The sequence below is a fragment of the Emiliania huxleyi genome, assembly GCF_000372725.1.
Source record: "Emiliania huxleyi CCMP1516 unplaced genomic scaffold EMIHUscaffold_88, whole genome shotgun sequence".
In the NCBI taxonomy this organism is placed as follows: domain Eukaryota; phylum Haptophyta; order Isochrysidales; family Noelaerhabdaceae; genus Emiliania; species Emiliania huxleyi.
In genome coordinates, this window is record NW_005195441.1 from 192,466 (window position 1) to 208,907 (window position 16,442).

General features: G+C 66.7%; 3 protein-coding genes across 3 annotated transcripts; 1 reads left to right on the forward strand and 2 right to left on the reverse strand.

The window, feature by feature from the left end:
• Positions 1-1,117: 1,117 nt before the first annotated feature.
• EMIHUDRAFT_453607 (hypothetical protein) lies at positions 1,118-5,601 on the reverse strand. Its single transcript, XM_005758144.1, has 10 exons — positions 5,380-5,601; positions 5,126-5,299; positions 4,569-4,694; positions 4,009-4,212; positions 2,895-3,110; positions 2,478-2,522; positions 2,293-2,376; positions 1,799-1,906; positions 1,621-1,702; positions 1,118-1,538 (listed from the first exon to the last, which is right to left on the reverse strand). Exons 1-10 carry the CDS (start codon positions 5,554-5,556, stop codon positions 1,327-1,329), a joined length of 1,428 nt encoding a protein of 475 aa, XP_005758201.1. The 5' UTR covers positions 5,557-5,601; the 3' UTR covers positions 1,118-1,326.
• Positions 5,602-7,087: 1,486 nt separating this feature from the next.
• On the forward strand, positions 7,088-8,486 carry EMIHUDRAFT_453608 (hypothetical protein). The gene is made up of 4 exons (XM_005758145.1): positions 7,088-7,594; positions 7,672-7,719; positions 7,831-7,952; positions 8,032-8,486. Exons 1-4 carry the CDS (start codon positions 7,097-7,099, stop codon positions 8,420-8,422), a joined length of 1,059 nt encoding a protein of 352 aa, XP_005758202.1. The 5' UTR covers positions 7,088-7,096; the 3' UTR covers positions 8,423-8,486.
• A 5,194-nt stretch (positions 8,487-13,680) lies between these two features.
• Positions 13,681-14,375, reverse strand: EMIHUDRAFT_219854 (hypothetical protein; the record flags this gene model as incomplete). Its single annotated transcript, XM_005758146.1, has 4 exons — positions 13,681-13,701; positions 13,773-13,958; positions 14,027-14,098; positions 14,226-14,375. 4 exons carry the CDS (start codon positions 14,373-14,375, stop codon positions 13,681-13,683), a joined length of 429 nt encoding a protein of 142 aa, XP_005758203.1.
• Positions 14,376-16,442: the final 2,067 nt, after the last annotated feature.

A 16,442-nucleotide genomic window follows, 5' to 3' on the forward strand; every position in this document is an offset into this window, starting at 1 on the left:
TGGCCATGTCAGCGCGACCAGGGAGTCGATCTTGTCGCCGTTCTTGCGCCGCTCGATCTCGTCTTCCACCTTCCCCGACGGGATGTAGTGTGCCAGGTCCGCGTGGCGGACTGCGGTTTCGTGCAGGAACTGCCTCACGGCGGCTACCTGCCCTCGTGCGGACCTGCCGGCCGCGTTGTCTGGCACCATTGCCTCGACAGCACTTGTGAAGGTGTCTCCCGTCCATTGGTTCTCCGCCCAGACGCCCGGGATCATCTGGCGTAGTTGGAAAACAGGGACCAGTCCTCCGTCGCTGTCCATGAGCCTTTCGATGGTCATGTGATCCGCCCATGTGGCGGTGTTGGGGTTGGCGTACCGGTGGACCTGTGCTGCCGTCAGCGTGCGCTGCTGCAGCGTCAGCGCGGGCGCTGCCTTTTCCACTGCTGCCTGCGCCTCTTCTAGGCTCATGCCCGTGGTCTCGAAGCCCAGGCCGGCGGTCTCACACAGATCCTTGACGAGCGCTGTGAGGCGGCTGTGCTTTATGTACCACGTCACATTATCGATGTCCTCGCCGAGCGCGACAATCGCCGGCCAGAGGACATACTCGACCTTGTGCATCGTTATCTCGTACATCTGTCCCACTTGCGTGAAGTATCCCGGCTTCAGCACGACCTGGAGCCAGTGCCCTGCGGACACTCGGATCGCTCCCTCGACCGTCTGGCCAAGCGCGGTGCGACGAGACGCGTCGGTGCCGGCCTCGCTTGGAATGGTGATCGCATACTTTGGGTCTTGAGCCATCTCTATCGTGCAGACGAGAACAGGACTCGGGCGCCTAGAAGCGCGAGGGTCCGACAAACGCTCGTTCCAGCGCGCGCGCGGAACGTAATAGTTTGGTGACGATTGAGTCACGGTTCCCCCCTCACGGTGGGTTGAGTTTGTCGGTCCCTCTCCTCGCGTTGTCGGATAACCTACATAGCCGCTGCGCGGCTATCTCCGATTAGCATACGTTTACGTACATTCATGAGATACATGTAGCTATCAGATTCCAGTCTCGTGCGCACCCTGCCGCGCCACGTCGACTGCCCAGCGAGGCCGCACGAGTGGGAGTGCGCACCGCGCCGCGGCCCTGCTTTCTTTTGCCGGGAAATACTCTAGGCCACTGAGTACGTGCTGTGTGCTTTTGCGGTATGACGACCTCTCGAGCCGAGACCACGAGTGCCCACGTCCGTCAAGGTATTAGGATCGAGTCAGTGAACGACGCGCCCCAGCCGACTCTGACGAGCGAGCGCCGTATTCGAGCTGCGCGGTCCGAGCCCCCATACCCCCCCCCTCCCTCCCGTCTGGCTTTCAGCGGGCCAACTGCGACACCATAGCGCTCACGGCGAGCAGCGTCGCGTGGCACGGGTGGCCCGCGTTGCCGAGGACGTCGGTGCAGCCCGCCAGGTTGGCGGCCACCTGCTCGAGGATCTTCGGCACGTGCGAGGCGATCTGCGGGTCGTGCGGGTCGAGGCGCGGGAGCGTGGCCAGCAGCCACTTGAGCTTCATGCTCGTCGACGCGCCTTTGGGGGGGGGTGGCGGGAGGGGCCAGCGGGGTGGGAGGAGGGGCGCGTGTGGCGCCTCGGCGGGGCCGCCGCCGCGCGCCCAAGTCAAAGGCGAGCTGCTGCACGAGCGACGTGAGGAGGATCTGCGACGGCCGCGCGGCGAGCAGCTCCGACGGGTCGACCTGCGGTGGGCGAGGTGGGCGTGCGGGGGTCGGCGAGGCGCGGCGAGAGTGTGGGCAGTGGTGTGTGTGTGCGTGTGGCGGCGGGGGCGGCGGAGCCTTGGAGCAGAGCCAGGAGAGGAGCTCGAGCAACTGGGCGTGCAGCGCGGTCGCGAAGGCCTTCTCGTGCTCCCCACGGCCGAGCAGCTGCTGCAGCTCCATCGTCGCCTGGGGGAGATCGCCTCGAGATCACTGCAGATCGCGCGAGGTCAGCCGAGGTTGGGCGCGCGCGGCTCCCCCCTCGCCTTGAACGACTTGAACATCTCGCCGCCCGAGTCCTTTGCGGCGCCGCCGGCCGCGTTCCCGCCCGCGCCCCGCCCGAGGTTCCCGGGCGAGTCGAAGACCGACCGCTTGGCGGCCGGCGGCGCGGGCGCGGGCGGCGCGTCCGTCGGCGGCGGCGGCGGCGCGCGGCCGATGGCGGGGGAGGCGCGCGTCGGCGGAAGCGCGGCGGACGCGGACGCGGCGGCGGCGGACGCGGCGGCGGCGGCGGCGGACTGCGCCGCCTCTTCGGCGGCGGTGGAGGCAGCTGCGGCGCTCGAGGCTGCTGCTTGGACGTCGGCGAGCAGCTGGCCGAGCCGCGCCTCGATGGAGGCGAGCGGCTCGGCGGTGGCTGCGAGCTGCGTCGCGACGGGCGACACCTGCGGGAGTGGCCCAGGGCCGGCTCAGAGCAGGGGCTCCTCCCGGGCCGCGGGGCGGGCACGCGGCGGGGCGGAGCCTCGGCCGAGAGCGCGCTCGTGACCCGCTCTGTGCCGCTCGTGAAGGCCGCGTGGAGCTGCTCGAACATCTGTGTCGACGCGCGCTGGTAGCCCGGGAGGAGGGTGCCGGCGAAAGCGGCGTGCAGCGCCTCCTCCGCCTCCGCACCCAGCCGCGCCGCCACCGCCGCCGGCACCGACGCCGCCTCCTCCGACAGCCGCGCGAGGCCGCGCTCGGCCGCCTAGGCTCCGCCAAACGGCAGCGGCTCGGCAGCACACGGGGCCGAGACGGGGCCGAGACGGGGCCGAGACGGGGCCGAGACGGGGCCGAGACGGGGCCGAGGCAAACTCGGGGATGCGGCCGAGATGCGGCCGCGGCGGCGGCCGCAGGTCGCCTGCTCCATCGGCGGGAGCAGCGACGCGCGCAGCGACGCCTCGAGCGCCGGCGCGAGCGAATCCGCCACCGGCGAGGAAAGCGCGGCCGGCAGCGTCGCCTCGAGCGCCGCGGCGAGGCTCGCGGAGTCGACTCCGCGGGGCGTGTCGGCGGCGCGGACGGACGCGTCGACCGCGGCTTGCACGAGCGGCAGCAGCTCCTGCAGCGCTCCGCGCGCCGCGGCGGCCGACGACTCGCGCACCGCAACAAGCAACGCCTGCCTCTCTTGCGCGCGCAGCGCCTCCGCCTGCAGGAAGGCTCCGAGAAGGCTCTGGGAACGGTCTGGGAAGGGTCCGGGGGGCGGGGGCGGGCCGGGAAGAACGCTTCCCCCCCGTTCTGCTCGGCGAGATCTCGGCTAGCCCCTCCGCCTGCCGCTGCTCGGCGACCAGCTGCTGCAGCAGAGACACGCTCGCGGACTGGGACCGCTCGAGCCCAATCAGTACCTGGTGCAAAAGTCCTTAGAATCGTGGTGGGACTGTGGGGAGCGGTCCCAGCGTGATTGTAACGAATCATGCCTGCCGGCCGAGCGCCTCGATCGAGGCGTCCGTGCGGCTCGCCAGCTGCTGCGCGACCTGGGAGAGGCCCGCCCGCTGCGTCACGGCGAGCTGCTCGACCGCACCTGTACAGCAGGCGGGCCGACGGCTCCGCCGGTGAGAGCACGCTCGCCTGCGCGGCGGCACGGGCGGCGGCCACGCACGGGACAGCTCGAGCAGTCGCGTGTCGGCGGGCGAGCACGCGGGCGGCGCGGCGGGCGGCGCCGTCGGCGGTGTCTGCGCCGGCGGCGGGAGCGAGGGCGAGTGGTTGGCGGTGACCGGGACCGGGCTCACGCCGGAAGCGAGGTCCGCCTGTAGGGACGGGAGAGGCGGCGCGTCGGCGGCGGCGGCGCGGGCGCGCGCCTCGGCTGATCTCGGCTGATCGCGCGCCAGCAAGGCGGCCGAGGGCGGCGGCGGCGGCATCGCCGGCGGCCGAGGGAAGCTGGCGGCGCTCGCGGCTGCGACGGCCGGCGGCGGCGACGGCGCAGCGGCGGCCGGCGGCGACGGCGCAGCGGCGGCGGCCGCGGTCGGCGGTGCCGCGAGCTGGTGCGCAGCGGCGGCCGGCGCGGGCGGAGCCGGGAGCTGGTGCGCTGCGATGGTGAGGCACTGCACTCCGTCGAGCATGACGCAGAGGAGCTGCAAGTCGAGGGCGGCGTCCGGGCCGGGTGCGACGATCGGCGAGAAGGAGAGCACGCCCGCGCTTGCGTTGAAGCGGGCGGGCGGCGCGAACGCCGGCGCGGCTCCGCCGCCGATCGCGTAGGCGGTGATGGTCGATGCGGCGACAGCCATCGGTCCGTTGGCGGGGTCGCAAGCCGCCTGTTCGGTGCGTGAGGTGTGGGAGGAGGTGGGAGGAGTGCAGGGCCGGAGGCGTCGGTGCTCGAGGCCGCCGAGACGAGCAGCAACGTGCGGGTGCGCGGCTCGAGGGCGGCGAGCAGCGGCGGCGAGGGAGGAGCGTCGATCGAGAGCACCTGCGGCGGCGGCGAGGGTGGGCGGGACGGGCGGGAGGGGCGCCGAGAGGGCGGGCGGCGCGGGCGTCGGTGGGCGCGCGCCCGCTCGCAGGCAGCGCTGCCGGCGCGGAGGTCTGCGCGCCAGAGCTTGACCTAGTCACTCCATGCGACCGCTGCTGACGGCTCACGACTCAGCCGCGGTTTGCCCGCGCGCCGGGGCGAAACCTCGCGGTTCTCCTCGCCAAGAGTGAGCAGGAGGCGCGCGCCCTCGCCCGCGCCCTCCGGCTCGAGCAGCGCGAGCCCGCTCACCGCGCCGCCGTGCGCCGTGAAGAGCAGCGGCGCCGCAGACACCTCGCCGCCGCCCGGCCGACAGAGCCGGAGCGCCACGTCTCCTGACGCGGCGCCGACGGCAACCACCGCCTCCCCGCTCCCGGCGGGCGCGGCGGCGAGCGCCACGGCGGCGGCAGCGCCGCACCCCAGCGGCGAAGGTGGGCCCGGCGGCGCGGCCTCGCCGCCCGAGGGGGCGTCCCACAGCATCGCGCTGCCGTTGAGGATCGCGGCAACGAGCGGCGGCCCTCCTGGCGGCCCGCCTGGCGGCGACGCGCGCGGCGGTGAGGCGTGTGGCTGTGTGCGTGTGTGGCCATCGGGCGCGCGTGGCGGGTGAGGGCGGAGGCGGGTGGAGGGCAGCGGCGGCGGCGGCGGCGGCGGTGTAGGCGCGGCGTCGGCGGCGTCGGCGTTGGCGGCGGCGGAGCGGGCGGCGGCGCGCCTTGCGGGCAGAGCACGATGCGATCGTCCGCGCCGGGCGAGGTGCCGTCGACCTTGACCGAGAGGAGCCGCTCCGACTGCACGGCCGACCCGCCCGCGCGCACCCGCCACACGAGCGCCTGGCCGTCGTTGGCGACGGCCGCGAGGAGGCACTCGTCGCCGCCGCCGGCGGTGATGCTGAGGTCGACCGCCTGAGTTTGCGGAGGCGGTGGTCGGGCGTCGGTGTGGCGAACTGGGCGGGCGGAGCCCGATGGCGGCGGCGCGCTCTCACCTCGCGCGTGTGCCCGCGCAGCAGGCCGAGCGCCTCTGTCTGCCGGTCGATCACTCGGATCACGCCCGACGGGATGGCGTAACAGGCGAAGCGGCCGTTGGCCGCGATGAGCGAGCCGGTGTGGAGCGCGGGGCTCCGCCTGAGCATCGATAGGGAGCGACTCTCCACGTCCTGCATACCGCGTCGGCGGGGCGCCGTTGGCAACAGCGTGAAGACCTGCCTTCGCTCCAAGCCAAGAAGAATTCATGCGCCACTCTTCTTCTATGGCTTGTGTGGTGGCACAGGCGTATTCTAGAGGGGGAAAAGAAACGGGGAATGAGGGGCCCCGCCACGAGAAGTGCGTTCTGGGGATGCAGAGCGTGCAAAGCGGCTAGGGATGAGGTCGCAAAAGAGGCGCGCGAGGCAAGGAGGAGACGCGGGGAACTGAAAGACTGGGACGACTGGAAACAAGAAGACAATGAGCCACCACAGGCGTCGTTGGCGCACATACTGAGCGGCAGCTGCGCTGGAAATAAGGAAGAGGCGCGTCACTTCATGCGGAAGCTCGACAAACACACAGCGAGGGCGACAGCAAGAGTTGAACGGGAGGCGCCGGACTCAAAAGACACCGCCACATTCCTGAGACGAGCGAGGGCAGCCTCCTTAAAGGCGAAAGGGTCTAGATTTGGGGCGCTCGCCGAAGAGGAGTACGACAAAATAGCACCCGTGATTGCCTGCACGCTACCCGCACTCACGGACTCCATACCCGAAAGAAAGAGAAGGGAGCTCGCGGGAGAGGTGACGAGTGAACTTCAGGTAGTGGGGAAGGCAGCCTCGATTGCCATACAGACATGGGTGCGAAACAACGACAAGACCAAGGCAAGGGCAGAGGAACGAGAGAAGAATATAGGGTGGATAAAGCGCCTGTTCACGGCATGGAGGGTGAGCCACACCGAACGTACCGAGCGACCCCCTCTCCCCGACGGCGATGGCGGTGTGACCGATCGAGCTACAAGAGGAGCTTGTTCAGCAGGATCCGGGATAGTCTGACGCACTACCTCACTGCACACTGGGCCTGAGATCATCGAGACAACACCCGTCACCGTCTCGGGTTTGCGTGGGATCGAACCACTCCGGGATGGGCAAGCCCATCAAAGGTTAATTGTCAAAATTCCTGTTGTGCAAGAGGGGAGGGGGCTCTGACGGAGTGTGTGGCGGGAGAGGGCAGGGAATGGGCGCGGGGGAGGGGGGGTCTGGCCCTCGCCGTTTGCCCACCCGGTCCTTAGCTCCGTTCCGAGGTATTTGTATCTCTCGTCTCCCTTCAGCTGTGGTACCGTACCCGGTAAAGAAAGAAAGAAAACGGACAACCCAAGGGAGGGATGGGAGGACGGCACGCCGCCACCACACAGGGATTTTAAGGAGAGGGGTGTGGTGCGCTAGCCGTCGCCCACCCTTGGGCGTCCGCCTCTTCCTATCTCTCTTCGCAGTCTCTCGCAGATTCTCGCTGCGACCTTCATGCCACCTCGCGGTCGCCCCCTTCTCGTCGTTCTTTCCCTTGTCTCTTCTTCTTCTGTCGCGTCGCTCTCCTCTGCTTCGTTCTGCGGCGCCGCCGCCTCCTGCCGGTCCCTATCGGTAAAGAAAGAAAGAAAACAGACAACCCAAGGGAGGGATGGGAGGACGTATCGGTGTCCTGCGAGGGACTTGCATAAAATTCTTTTTATGGCCTAAGTTTCCCAAAATGGCGGAGGGTAGCTCGGCCGCGCTGTACGCGCAGCAGCTCGGCTCCTTCCTCACGCTGGTCGTCATCCAGTCCGTCGCGATGCTCCTCTTCAAGGTGTGCCAGGTCAACGGCCAGTACACCTTCTCTCCGGCGTCGAGCGTCGCTCTGACAGAGCTGTGCAAGCTCGGGATGGCCGCCACGCTGCACCAGCGCGAGCGCGCCTCATCGGGCCGGCCCTACTTCGAGGCGCTCAGCCCGAAGATCGTGCTGCACTACCTCGGCCTCGCGCTGCTCTACACGCTCAACAACACTCTCTCGTTCTGGGTGCTGGCGGTGGCGGATCCGGGAACCATGTCGCTGGGGAAGAGCGTCGCGCCCTACCTGTGCGCTCTGCTGCTCCGCCTCAGCGGGCAGGCCATGTCCGGGCTGCAGTGGGTGTGCATCGTCATCCAGTGCTGCGCCATTGCCATCGTGCAGTACGACGTGTGCAAGGGCGGCGGCGTGCTTCCGGCCAAGGCGGCGCTCCCCCGACGCCCGACCGCGCACGACCTGCCGCACCGCGCCGACCGCCCCTCCCCCGCCGGCGCTGTCAGGCGTACTACCTCCTCGCGCTCGCGGTGTCCATCACGGCCGTCACCTCCGTGCGCTTTTGCTCACCTCGGCCCCGCCGCCGCGCGCTCGGCCCGACGACCGCTCGCGGCTGCCCGCGGAGCCCGTGGCGGCCCGACCCCGGCAGCGCCGTCGGCCCGCAGGTGTGGAACCAGCTCATTATCAAGGGCTTCTCGGTGCCCGTCAACCTCCAAAACATGATCCTGTACACCTTCGGCTCCCTCATCGCCGTGGTTCTGTACGTGCAGTCCTGCTTCGACAAGAAGTGCGCTGCGCCCCCTCCCTCTCGTCCGCGGCCGCCGCGCGCCGCGCCTCAACTCGCCGCCGCCACCCCGCCGCCGCAGGCACCCCGAGACCAAGGGCTTCCTGGAAGGGTACACGCCGCTCGCGATCGCGCTCGTCATCTTCCAGGCCTTCCACGGGATCGCGGTCGCCTTTGTGTACAAGTACGCCGACGCCATCGTCAAGAACTTTGCGAACTCGTCCGTCATGGCCATCCTCGTCGTCGTCTCCGCCACCTTCTTCCAGCTCTCCACGAACGTGCACTCGTGGCTCGGCGTCGTCATCGTCCTCACGACGACGTACTGCTACATGAACATCGCCCTCAAGATTGCGGCACCGCCCCCGCCCGCCGAGACGGAGCGGCTGCTCGAGGCGGGAGAGGCGAAGGAGGAGACCAGGAGCGTAGGCGACGAGAGCGAAATGGCCGGAAAGCCTTTAAAGGCAGCGGGCTGACGGGGGGGGGGGGGGGATCGGAACGGGCTCAGCGCGGAACCAAAGATAGGCCGGTCGCTCCCCCGTCTTTGGGCCCTGTTGAGTCGTTCCGGAACTTGAAGTTGACGCATCACAACGGCCGACCAAGATTTTATGCCTCCGAACGCCGGGCCGGTGAGGTGGCGGGTCGGGCGACACGGAAAATCGGAGGCTGACAACGACTTTTTGAGGCCATTGGGATGACTTGTGTGAACATTTTATGCACGAGCTCGATGGTCCCGAAGGTGCATTCGCTCTGGTCCAGACGGCCCAGCAGGTGGGCGCTGCAGGCGAGCCGCCTCACATCCTTCGCCCCCCCCGTCGCTCACGCTGCCTCTGAAGCACCGGACCGCCCCCCCCCGCGCCCAGGCGGCCTAGCTGCCGCGGGCTCCACCCACGCGGGCCACCAGTCATCGCGGGGGTGGTAGTCCATGGGGAGAGGGACTACCGGCACACACACGGCACACCGGGACCCGTGAGAGGAGACTGTGGAGGCTGCGCCGGCGCGCGGGTGTGAGCGGCGGCCTCTGCGGCCGCCTGGCCTGCTTGCGCGCCTCCTTGACCGCCCGCTCTGCCGCCATCTCCTACAGCCCAGGGAAGGAGGACTGAGCGCAGCCAGGATGGGTGCGGGCTCAGGAGCGCACCTCCGGGGAGCGGCGAGGCTGGCGAGCTGCAGGCGGCGGCAGCTCCGACCCGTACTCGTGGTAGTAGGCCAGCTTGGCGGCCGCCTCCTCGGCTGTCGCGCTGTTCGAGTCGGGCAGGTGGCGCTGAGTCTTCTCGCCGACCCGCTTGAACTTGGCGACATAGGGACGGTTGCGCTTCTTGCTGCCGCCCTGCTTGATCACGTTCTCGAAGCCGGTGATGGACGCGGACGACATGCGGAGGGCCACGGGCTTGCCCTTTCAGAAGCCGGCGCGGAACCAGACGCCATTGGAGCCCTGGAAAAGGGCGGGCCCAGCCCCTCCAGCTCCATGAGCAACTGCCGCTCCCGCTAACGTGTATCGCCCTCCCCACGGACACTCCCGACGAGGAAGCAACGCGGAGGGGGGCGACAGCAGTACCAGTGGACACGGAGCAACAGGCGGCAGCCAGGACTTCGGGAGGGAGGATGATAGCGACGCCGACTGTGGACCTGCTACACCAACGGCTACAGCCCCAGCCAGCCCCGTCAGCCGCCCCTCTCCCGCCCCTGAAGCCGCACCCGTCGCAAACCCTCGCCGTGCCCCCCGAGTTCGAGCGATATGGTCCACACCTCGGGCGGCCTCAAGTGGGACAGCGTGGACGAGGTTGCCGCCGGCGGCGGCACATCCGCGCCGCGAGATCCGGGCGCCCTCGCGCAGAGCGCTGCCTCGCTGCCGGCGCGCAGAGTGTCTCCCCGGCGCCGGCGCCCACGCGCTACTACGAGGACGACGAGATTTTGTGACCGCGGGTTGTGGGGACGCCGAATGGCGCTGCACTTCAAACTGTTTGGGTACCCCATCCGTCTCGGGTCTCGCCACAGCGACGCGCACGTGTGCGCGACGTAGCGATAGTCATTTTAGTCATGCAGCAGTACCTTCGAAATGCTCCGGCTCGCGCCCAGAGGCAGAGCGAGACCGGCACACACTGCCCTCTGCGCACATGAGAGTGCAACTGCAGAGCGCCGACAATGCAAAAATGCAAAAACCGGCGAGTGCCGAGCCCCACAAACCTCGTCAAGAGCCAGAGACCAAGCGCGCGTCAAACCGGCGGCTGCCACTCCCGAATCTGCCGGCGCATCTTAGCTCCCCGGCGCTGATGGAGTGCTCCAAGTGCTCCTCAAGAAGAAAACCCTAACGCAGAGTCGGACACGGGATCGCCAGGGTGGGGACTAAATACGGCCAAGGCGAGGGCGAGGACGAGGAGACACGGGACGATGGCAGGCGAGACGAGGAGGACGGAGGCGAGGGAAGAGGCAGCGCCACAGTCGACGGAGGCGACAACGATGGAGAAGGGGAGGGAACGACAACGCGCACAGAGGATGAGGATATAAGCTGGGACGACGCAGCGGAGGGGATAGACGAGGGAATCGAGGGACCGGAGCGTGCAAGCCCCGCAGAGGTGCGGGCGAGAGGGCGGCCCGAGCCCGAAAAAGGGCCCGCCCTCGACCTTGCTCTACATGGTAACGGATAAGAAGAGAAACTACGGACCGGCGGGACACGCTGTGGTTCAGACGTCCCCCCCCTCGACGCAGTCGAGTGACTCACATGAATAGGGAGGAGCATATCACCGCAGACGCAGCACAGGGGCTCCAATCCTGTCCCAGCCTGGGGGCCTCGGCTAGATCTCCAGTGGGGAGTGCGAGGGCTGGGATCGACTGCAGCGAGAGTGTGGGTTGTGGACCGTCCTAGGGATAGCGTGTGGCATAGATGTTCCCCTGGAAGTAGAGAGGCTGATGTCTCTCGCCCTGCAGGAAGGAGAAACTCAGACGGAAGAGTGAAAACTCCTCCCTGCGGCATGTGCGCAGAACGGGTTGCGCAATGTGCGGCATCGTGTTGAGGGCTCGGGAGGGCAACGACGGCAGCGTTGCCGAGCTTGTACAGGGGCCTCAATCCTGTCCCCGATGGGGTGCGCCTCTCGCCGCGCGCGTAGCAGTCGGCGCGCGGTAGCCTCAGAGATGCGCAGAGCGAGATGCGGGTATCAGCAAACCAAGCCCTGGGCTTGGATGGGCGCGGCGAAGCCGCGGCGCAGTGGATAGCGTGAAGAACTCGAGATCGCTGGGATCTTGAGCCGCCGCTGCCACGTGCAAGCCCCGCAGAGGTGCGGCGTGCGGGCGAGAGGGCGGCCCGAGCCCGAAAGGGCCCGCCCTCGACCTTGCTCTACATGGTAACGGATAAGAAGAGAATTTTACGGATAAGAAGAGAAACTACGGACCGGCGGGACACGCTGTGGTTCAGACGCGGAGGGCTTTCGCGACAGCGACGATGACGACGAAGGCAGGGGAGGAGACGGAGGGGCGACACGTAGGAGGAGCGAAATCGCGAACGGCCCGAGCAGAGAGGGCGACGGCGGAGCACGAGGGAACAACGGAGACGCTACCGATGACGCGAAAACCGAGGCACGGGCGACGGCGGGGACGGGGAGGGCGACAGCGACGTCGAGGTTGACGCAACGGTATCGAGAGCGCCACCCAAAAGGAGGCGGACAGCCATGGAGGTCACCGAATGGAGGGCGAACGGCACGATACGAAAAGGCAGGGCGAGGCGGATGGAGAAAGAAGTGCCGAGGAGGCCATGGTGGAGGGGAGGGACGGGAGGACGAAAGAAGGGCGAGGAGGACGAGCGGCCCGCACAGGCCGCGAGCAGACAGCGCCTGCTGGCCATTTCGAGACATTCGCAAAGAACGCTAGCTACATGGGAGGGATTCGTGAAGGATGGATTGAAAATCATTCGAACAAAGAAGAGGCGACGGGAGGAACCGGCAGAGGATGCAGTGACGTGACACACACACACACACACACACACACACACACACACACACACACACACACACACACACACACACACACACACACACACACACACACACACACACACACACACACACACACACACACACACACACACACACGCCGCTCACCCACGCGCACCGGGCCTTGCACTTTGAATGCCGTGGGGCTCCTGTCGTTAGACGTGGAGACGCGAGGGTTGCCCCCCCTTGCCCCACCACCTCGTGTGTGTGGAGAAGTTTACCTTACCTTACCTTACCTTAAATGCGGACTAGTGCTCTCACCGCCACCACGGTTGCGAGCCGCTCTGCAGCCGCTCTGCCTCTGGCTCTCCGCGCTCGCCTCCCCGCAACCCCCGCCAGTCGCGTCGCAGCGGGTATGCGTATTGGTAAGGTGGAACTACCAACTCCAGGCAACTCTCCAACCAGGAAAGGAAAGGAAGCAAACACGCGCGCCGATCAGTACAGAAAGAAAGGAAGAGAAAACTGGACTCCAAGTGGAGACAGGGATGGGAGGACCGTGCACGGGTGTTGTTAGACGGCATGGCCCTTGCGGAATGCGGCGTGGAGGGCCGAGATCTCGCAATCCCGATGCGATCGAGAGGGCGAGGACAGGCCGGTGAATCCGACGCGGGCGAGAGGGCTCGGCCACAAGCGCCGCCAGGTCGCAGATAAAGAGATAGGTGATGGATGGGAGGCTCGTGTGGTGATCTCAGTCAGGCCCAGTGAGGTAGTGCATCTGACTATCCCGGATCCTGCTGAACAAGCTCCTCTTGTAGCTCGATCGGTCACTCCGCCACCACCGCCGACGTCCCTCAGTGAGACGATCGATGGAGCGAGGGGACGACACTGCTTCGGCAGCGTGCACCTCGATCCTGTATGTACCGTGTTTGTTATGACCCCCCCCCGCGTGAACACTCCAGTGAGGGAGGGCGAGACGATCGAGGGGTCCCGTACCAAGCGGAATCGACCCTATCCAGTGCTCAAGTGCTCAATCAAGCACGCGGAAACCAGCTCAGCACGAAAACAACTCCCCTTTCTCCCGGCCGGGGTGAGGCGCGCGCGGGCGGGGGGCGGCGGGTGTGCGGGATGTCTGTGGGCCCGAGAGCGATGTGTCATGTCACGCCTTGCGTTTGTGTTCATATCAAACAAAAAAAGCTCAAAAAAACCTAAAAAACCATCGAAGGCTAAGCTCAAAAAACCTGCTTCCGCGGTTTGGCCGGAGTCATCCGACGGGGAACATCGACTGGCCATGCTCAAGGCTATTTCGCTACTGTTCGTCTCTTTGCCGGCGTCTGCCCTGCCGGTGCGTCGCTCCGCCCTGCCGCAGTTACTCACATGTGCATGTAGGCTGCCTACACGCATCACACGAGTGCGCAGGCCAACACCGTCAACGACATCAACCCGACCGCTCAACCTGGTTTGTGGAGCTCCCACACATTACCTAGAGAGCACGGCATTCGGGGCCATGATCTCGGTTCCGCACTGGACTTTTTTTGTAGTGGAGAGAATTCAGGAATCTTTCTGCTCTGGCAGGCAGCTGCATCATCCCCCTTTACTTCAATCAGCTGTGTACACTCAAGTGCTAGTACTGTCTGAATAGCTGTCTAGACGCTCCGATTTTGCTGTCTGGACGCTGTCTGGACACTGTCTGGACGCTGTCTGGACGCTGTCTGGACGCTGTCTGGACATGGAAGATCGCGTGAGGTGTGAATAGACCTGCAGACAGGAATCATACTCTGATACTCAACAACACGTCAGCCAAATGTGAGCGATCAAAACTTGAGTTGCATTCTCTTGGTTGGATGGATGGATGTGGTATGACGTTTGACGTATGTGCGGACAAAACATCTTTCTCAATGGAAACCGACGGAAGCACCATCCCTCCCTTTAGTTTTGCCCTCCGCTCTATGCACTGGTGAAGGACGATCCACATAACTGCAGGTACGAACACCGCCGCCTCGCCGATCGCCCCCGCCTCGGCAGGCTCCTTTGCCGGCGCGCCGCCAGGCAGCACCCGCCCGAGCCCATCCGCCTCGGCCGCGATCACAGCCTGCTCGGCCGCCTGCTCCGGGCGAGGCAAGCGCCCGCCAGACTGCGGCGAGTCCGCACCGCGTGCACCAGCGACGTAAAGATCTGCTGCCACAGCTGCTGCTGTTGCTTGGGCGGCGAGAAGCGCCGTGTTTGCGGCGTCTGTCGCGGAGGAGGGAGGGCGGTCCGGCGGCGATGGGAAAGGACGGCGTGGCGGCGGCGCAAGCGCGTTCGTTCGCGCGCGCCCCGAGGCCGCCGTCGTGGGTGCAGCGTGCGTGCCTGACTGAACTGCTGGGCTCGCGCTTTGCCCAATGCGCAGCGGCGGGTCGGCGTGGCTACTGCCGGCCCGCAGCTTCTTCATCGGCGGCGCGGGGCTCGCGGCTGCAGCATGGAACCCGACCAATGCGTGCCCACGCTTGCTCTGCCCTTTCCGCAGCATCGTTGCGACGTCGGCGTTGCCCCCCACAGTTGCCGCCACCGTTGCTGCTCTGACTCTTCGCGGGCACTTTTGGGGGAACCCTTCTGTGAAGAGGGCCTGTCTAGACAGCTGTCTAGACAGCTGTCAAGACAAAACTACAAGTTCAAACTTCAAGTTCTCAAGTTCTCTTAGTTCTGCTGTCTAGACGCACCCCCCCCCCCCCAATGGCAAGTAAAGAAAGCGGCATGTGGGTGGGTGGGTGGGTGGGTGGGGAGTGGCCTCGGCAGCGCCAGGGGTGCTGTCAGGGGTCGTCCAGCCACGACTACGAGACTTTACTGTGAATAGTGGAGCCATGTGCCACTGTCTGGACGCTGTCTGGACGCTGTCTGGACGCTGTCTGGACGCTGTCTGGACACTGTCTGGACAGGCTCAGGGCTGTCTAGACATGTGTGGGAGCTCCACAAACCAGGTTGCTCGCGGCCTCGCCTTTGCGCCCAAGCCCGTTCCTCCCGTGCCCGACCCGGTGAATGACCCCGCCTGGCTGATCGCCACCTCCGGCTTCTGTTCGAATCTCAACGTCGTGATGAAGGAGCGAGACATCGGGGCGAGCGAGATGAAGGGCGATACCGCGGCGCACTTCATCGCCGACATCTCCTTCAACTACTACCCGCAGACGGCGGTCAGATTCACCGATTTCCCTCACCACCACGCGATGACCATCGAGGGCGACGCGGCAGAGGCGGACGCGCTGGTCTCGAGCTCGTGGGACCACAAGAACATCGCGCTGCTCGAGCCGACGTCCACTTGCAGCGCCGACGAGCAGGGCAGCCAGGCGTGGGGCATCTCTGTCTTCAAGGTGGAGGAGCACCGCCCTTGCGCGGACGGCGAGACTGCGTGGGACGGACATCCCTGCGTCCACTACTCCGGCTACGTCTCGGCGGCTACGTCCAACTTCGTCAACGTCAACGAGGGGCGCTTCGTCTGCCAGCTGTTCGTCGACTCGGTTGAAACTCGGCATCGGTCGAGTTTCGACTCGGCAGCGGCAGCGATGTTCGGCGGTGGTTGAAACAACCCACTTCTATCGAAACAACTCACTTGATGGAACCAACCCTCCGGCCGGGTTTCACGAGCTGCGTGCCTCTTCTCCCCCAATTCTAGAGCTAAGCCATCGCAGAGCAGATGTGAATGAGCTTGCCTGCGGCGAGGGCGGTTTTGGAGCTAAGTGCCTCACCGTCCTCGCAGGAGTCGCTTGGGCGGCTCCCGTGGTGTACCTGTGTTAGAAGTGCCAGTGCGCGCCAGTCCCGTGCCTAGTGTCGTGCAACGAGTAAGCTGTGAACAACAGTTCCTTCAGCACCCTCAAATGTACGCCCTTCGGGCACCTTCCACACGCGCCTACGGGCACCCCAACACTCCCACACGCCGAGCCACTCGCTGCCGGCGCCCTGCATGACCCTCTCCACGCACACCGCGTGAAACTGCACGTACGTCCCCTTTGAGAGCTGTGCCATGTGCGTCTGCTCTGTGCTGGCACCGACCCGGCCGACGACGAGCCCGAAGCCGAAAGCATCGAGGCCATGGCTGTCCCGAGCCGCCCGCACCAGCCACGCGCCTCTCGCACCACCAGAGCCAGGCGCACGACCACTCACGCCGCGACGCGCGCGCCGCAGTGCACCTCTCACTGAAGTCTGCGCCCATTGCACAGGCGCCTGCACCTTCTTCAGGCACCATACCGCACCGGAGCGCGACGCGCCCGGCAAGACGCTTCACCGCGAGGCGCGCGCGGCGGCACGCCGCGCGCGCAGGCCACCGAGCACGCTCTCCGTCACCCGAGCAGGGCTGCTGTGCAGGCTGCATGCAGCCTGCACAGCAGCCCTGCCTGTTCTGAACCATTCAGCCCGCGTGCTCCGCTGCGCCCCTGCCGCCTCGCGCCTGACACGACGCAGATCCTGCACTGCACGAGGCGCGCGCGTGGCACGCTGCGCGCGCACTCCGCCATCCGTTCAGTTTGCTGTCCAGTCAGCCTGCACACAGCACAGAGCACATGAAAAGGAACCCAAGGTACATGTGCACGCCGCGCAGTCCCCGCGA

Excerpts from the sequence above, each read along its gene's own strand:
- EMIHUDRAFT_453607 (XM_005758144.1), bottom strand. The coding sequence starts at position 5,556 with ATGCAGGACGTGGAGAGTCGCTCCCTATCGATGCTCAGGCGGAGCCCC. Across the intron at positions 2,377-2,477 it reads TCACGAGCGGCACAGAGCGG|GTGTCGCCCGTCGCGACGCA; the intron begins GTCACGAGCGCG and ends CCACTCCCGCAG. Across the intron at positions 1,539-1,620 it reads GCAGCTCGCCTTTGACTTGG|GCGCGTCGACGAGCATGAAG; the intron begins GCGCGCGGCGGC and ends CCCCCCCCAAAG.
- EMIHUDRAFT_453608 (XM_005758145.1), top strand. The coding sequence starts at position 7,097 with ATGGCGGAGGGTAGCTCGGCCGCGCTGTACGCGCAGCAGCTCGGCTCC. Across the intron at positions 7,720-7,830 it reads CCATCACGGCCGTCACCTCC|GTGTGGAACCAGCTCATTAT; the intron begins GTGCGCTTTTGC and ends GTCGGCCCGCAG. Across the intron at positions 7,953-8,031 it reads CAGTCCTGCTTCGACAAGAA|GCACCCCGAGACCAAGGGCT; the intron begins GTGCGCTGCGCC and ends CCGCCGCCGCAG.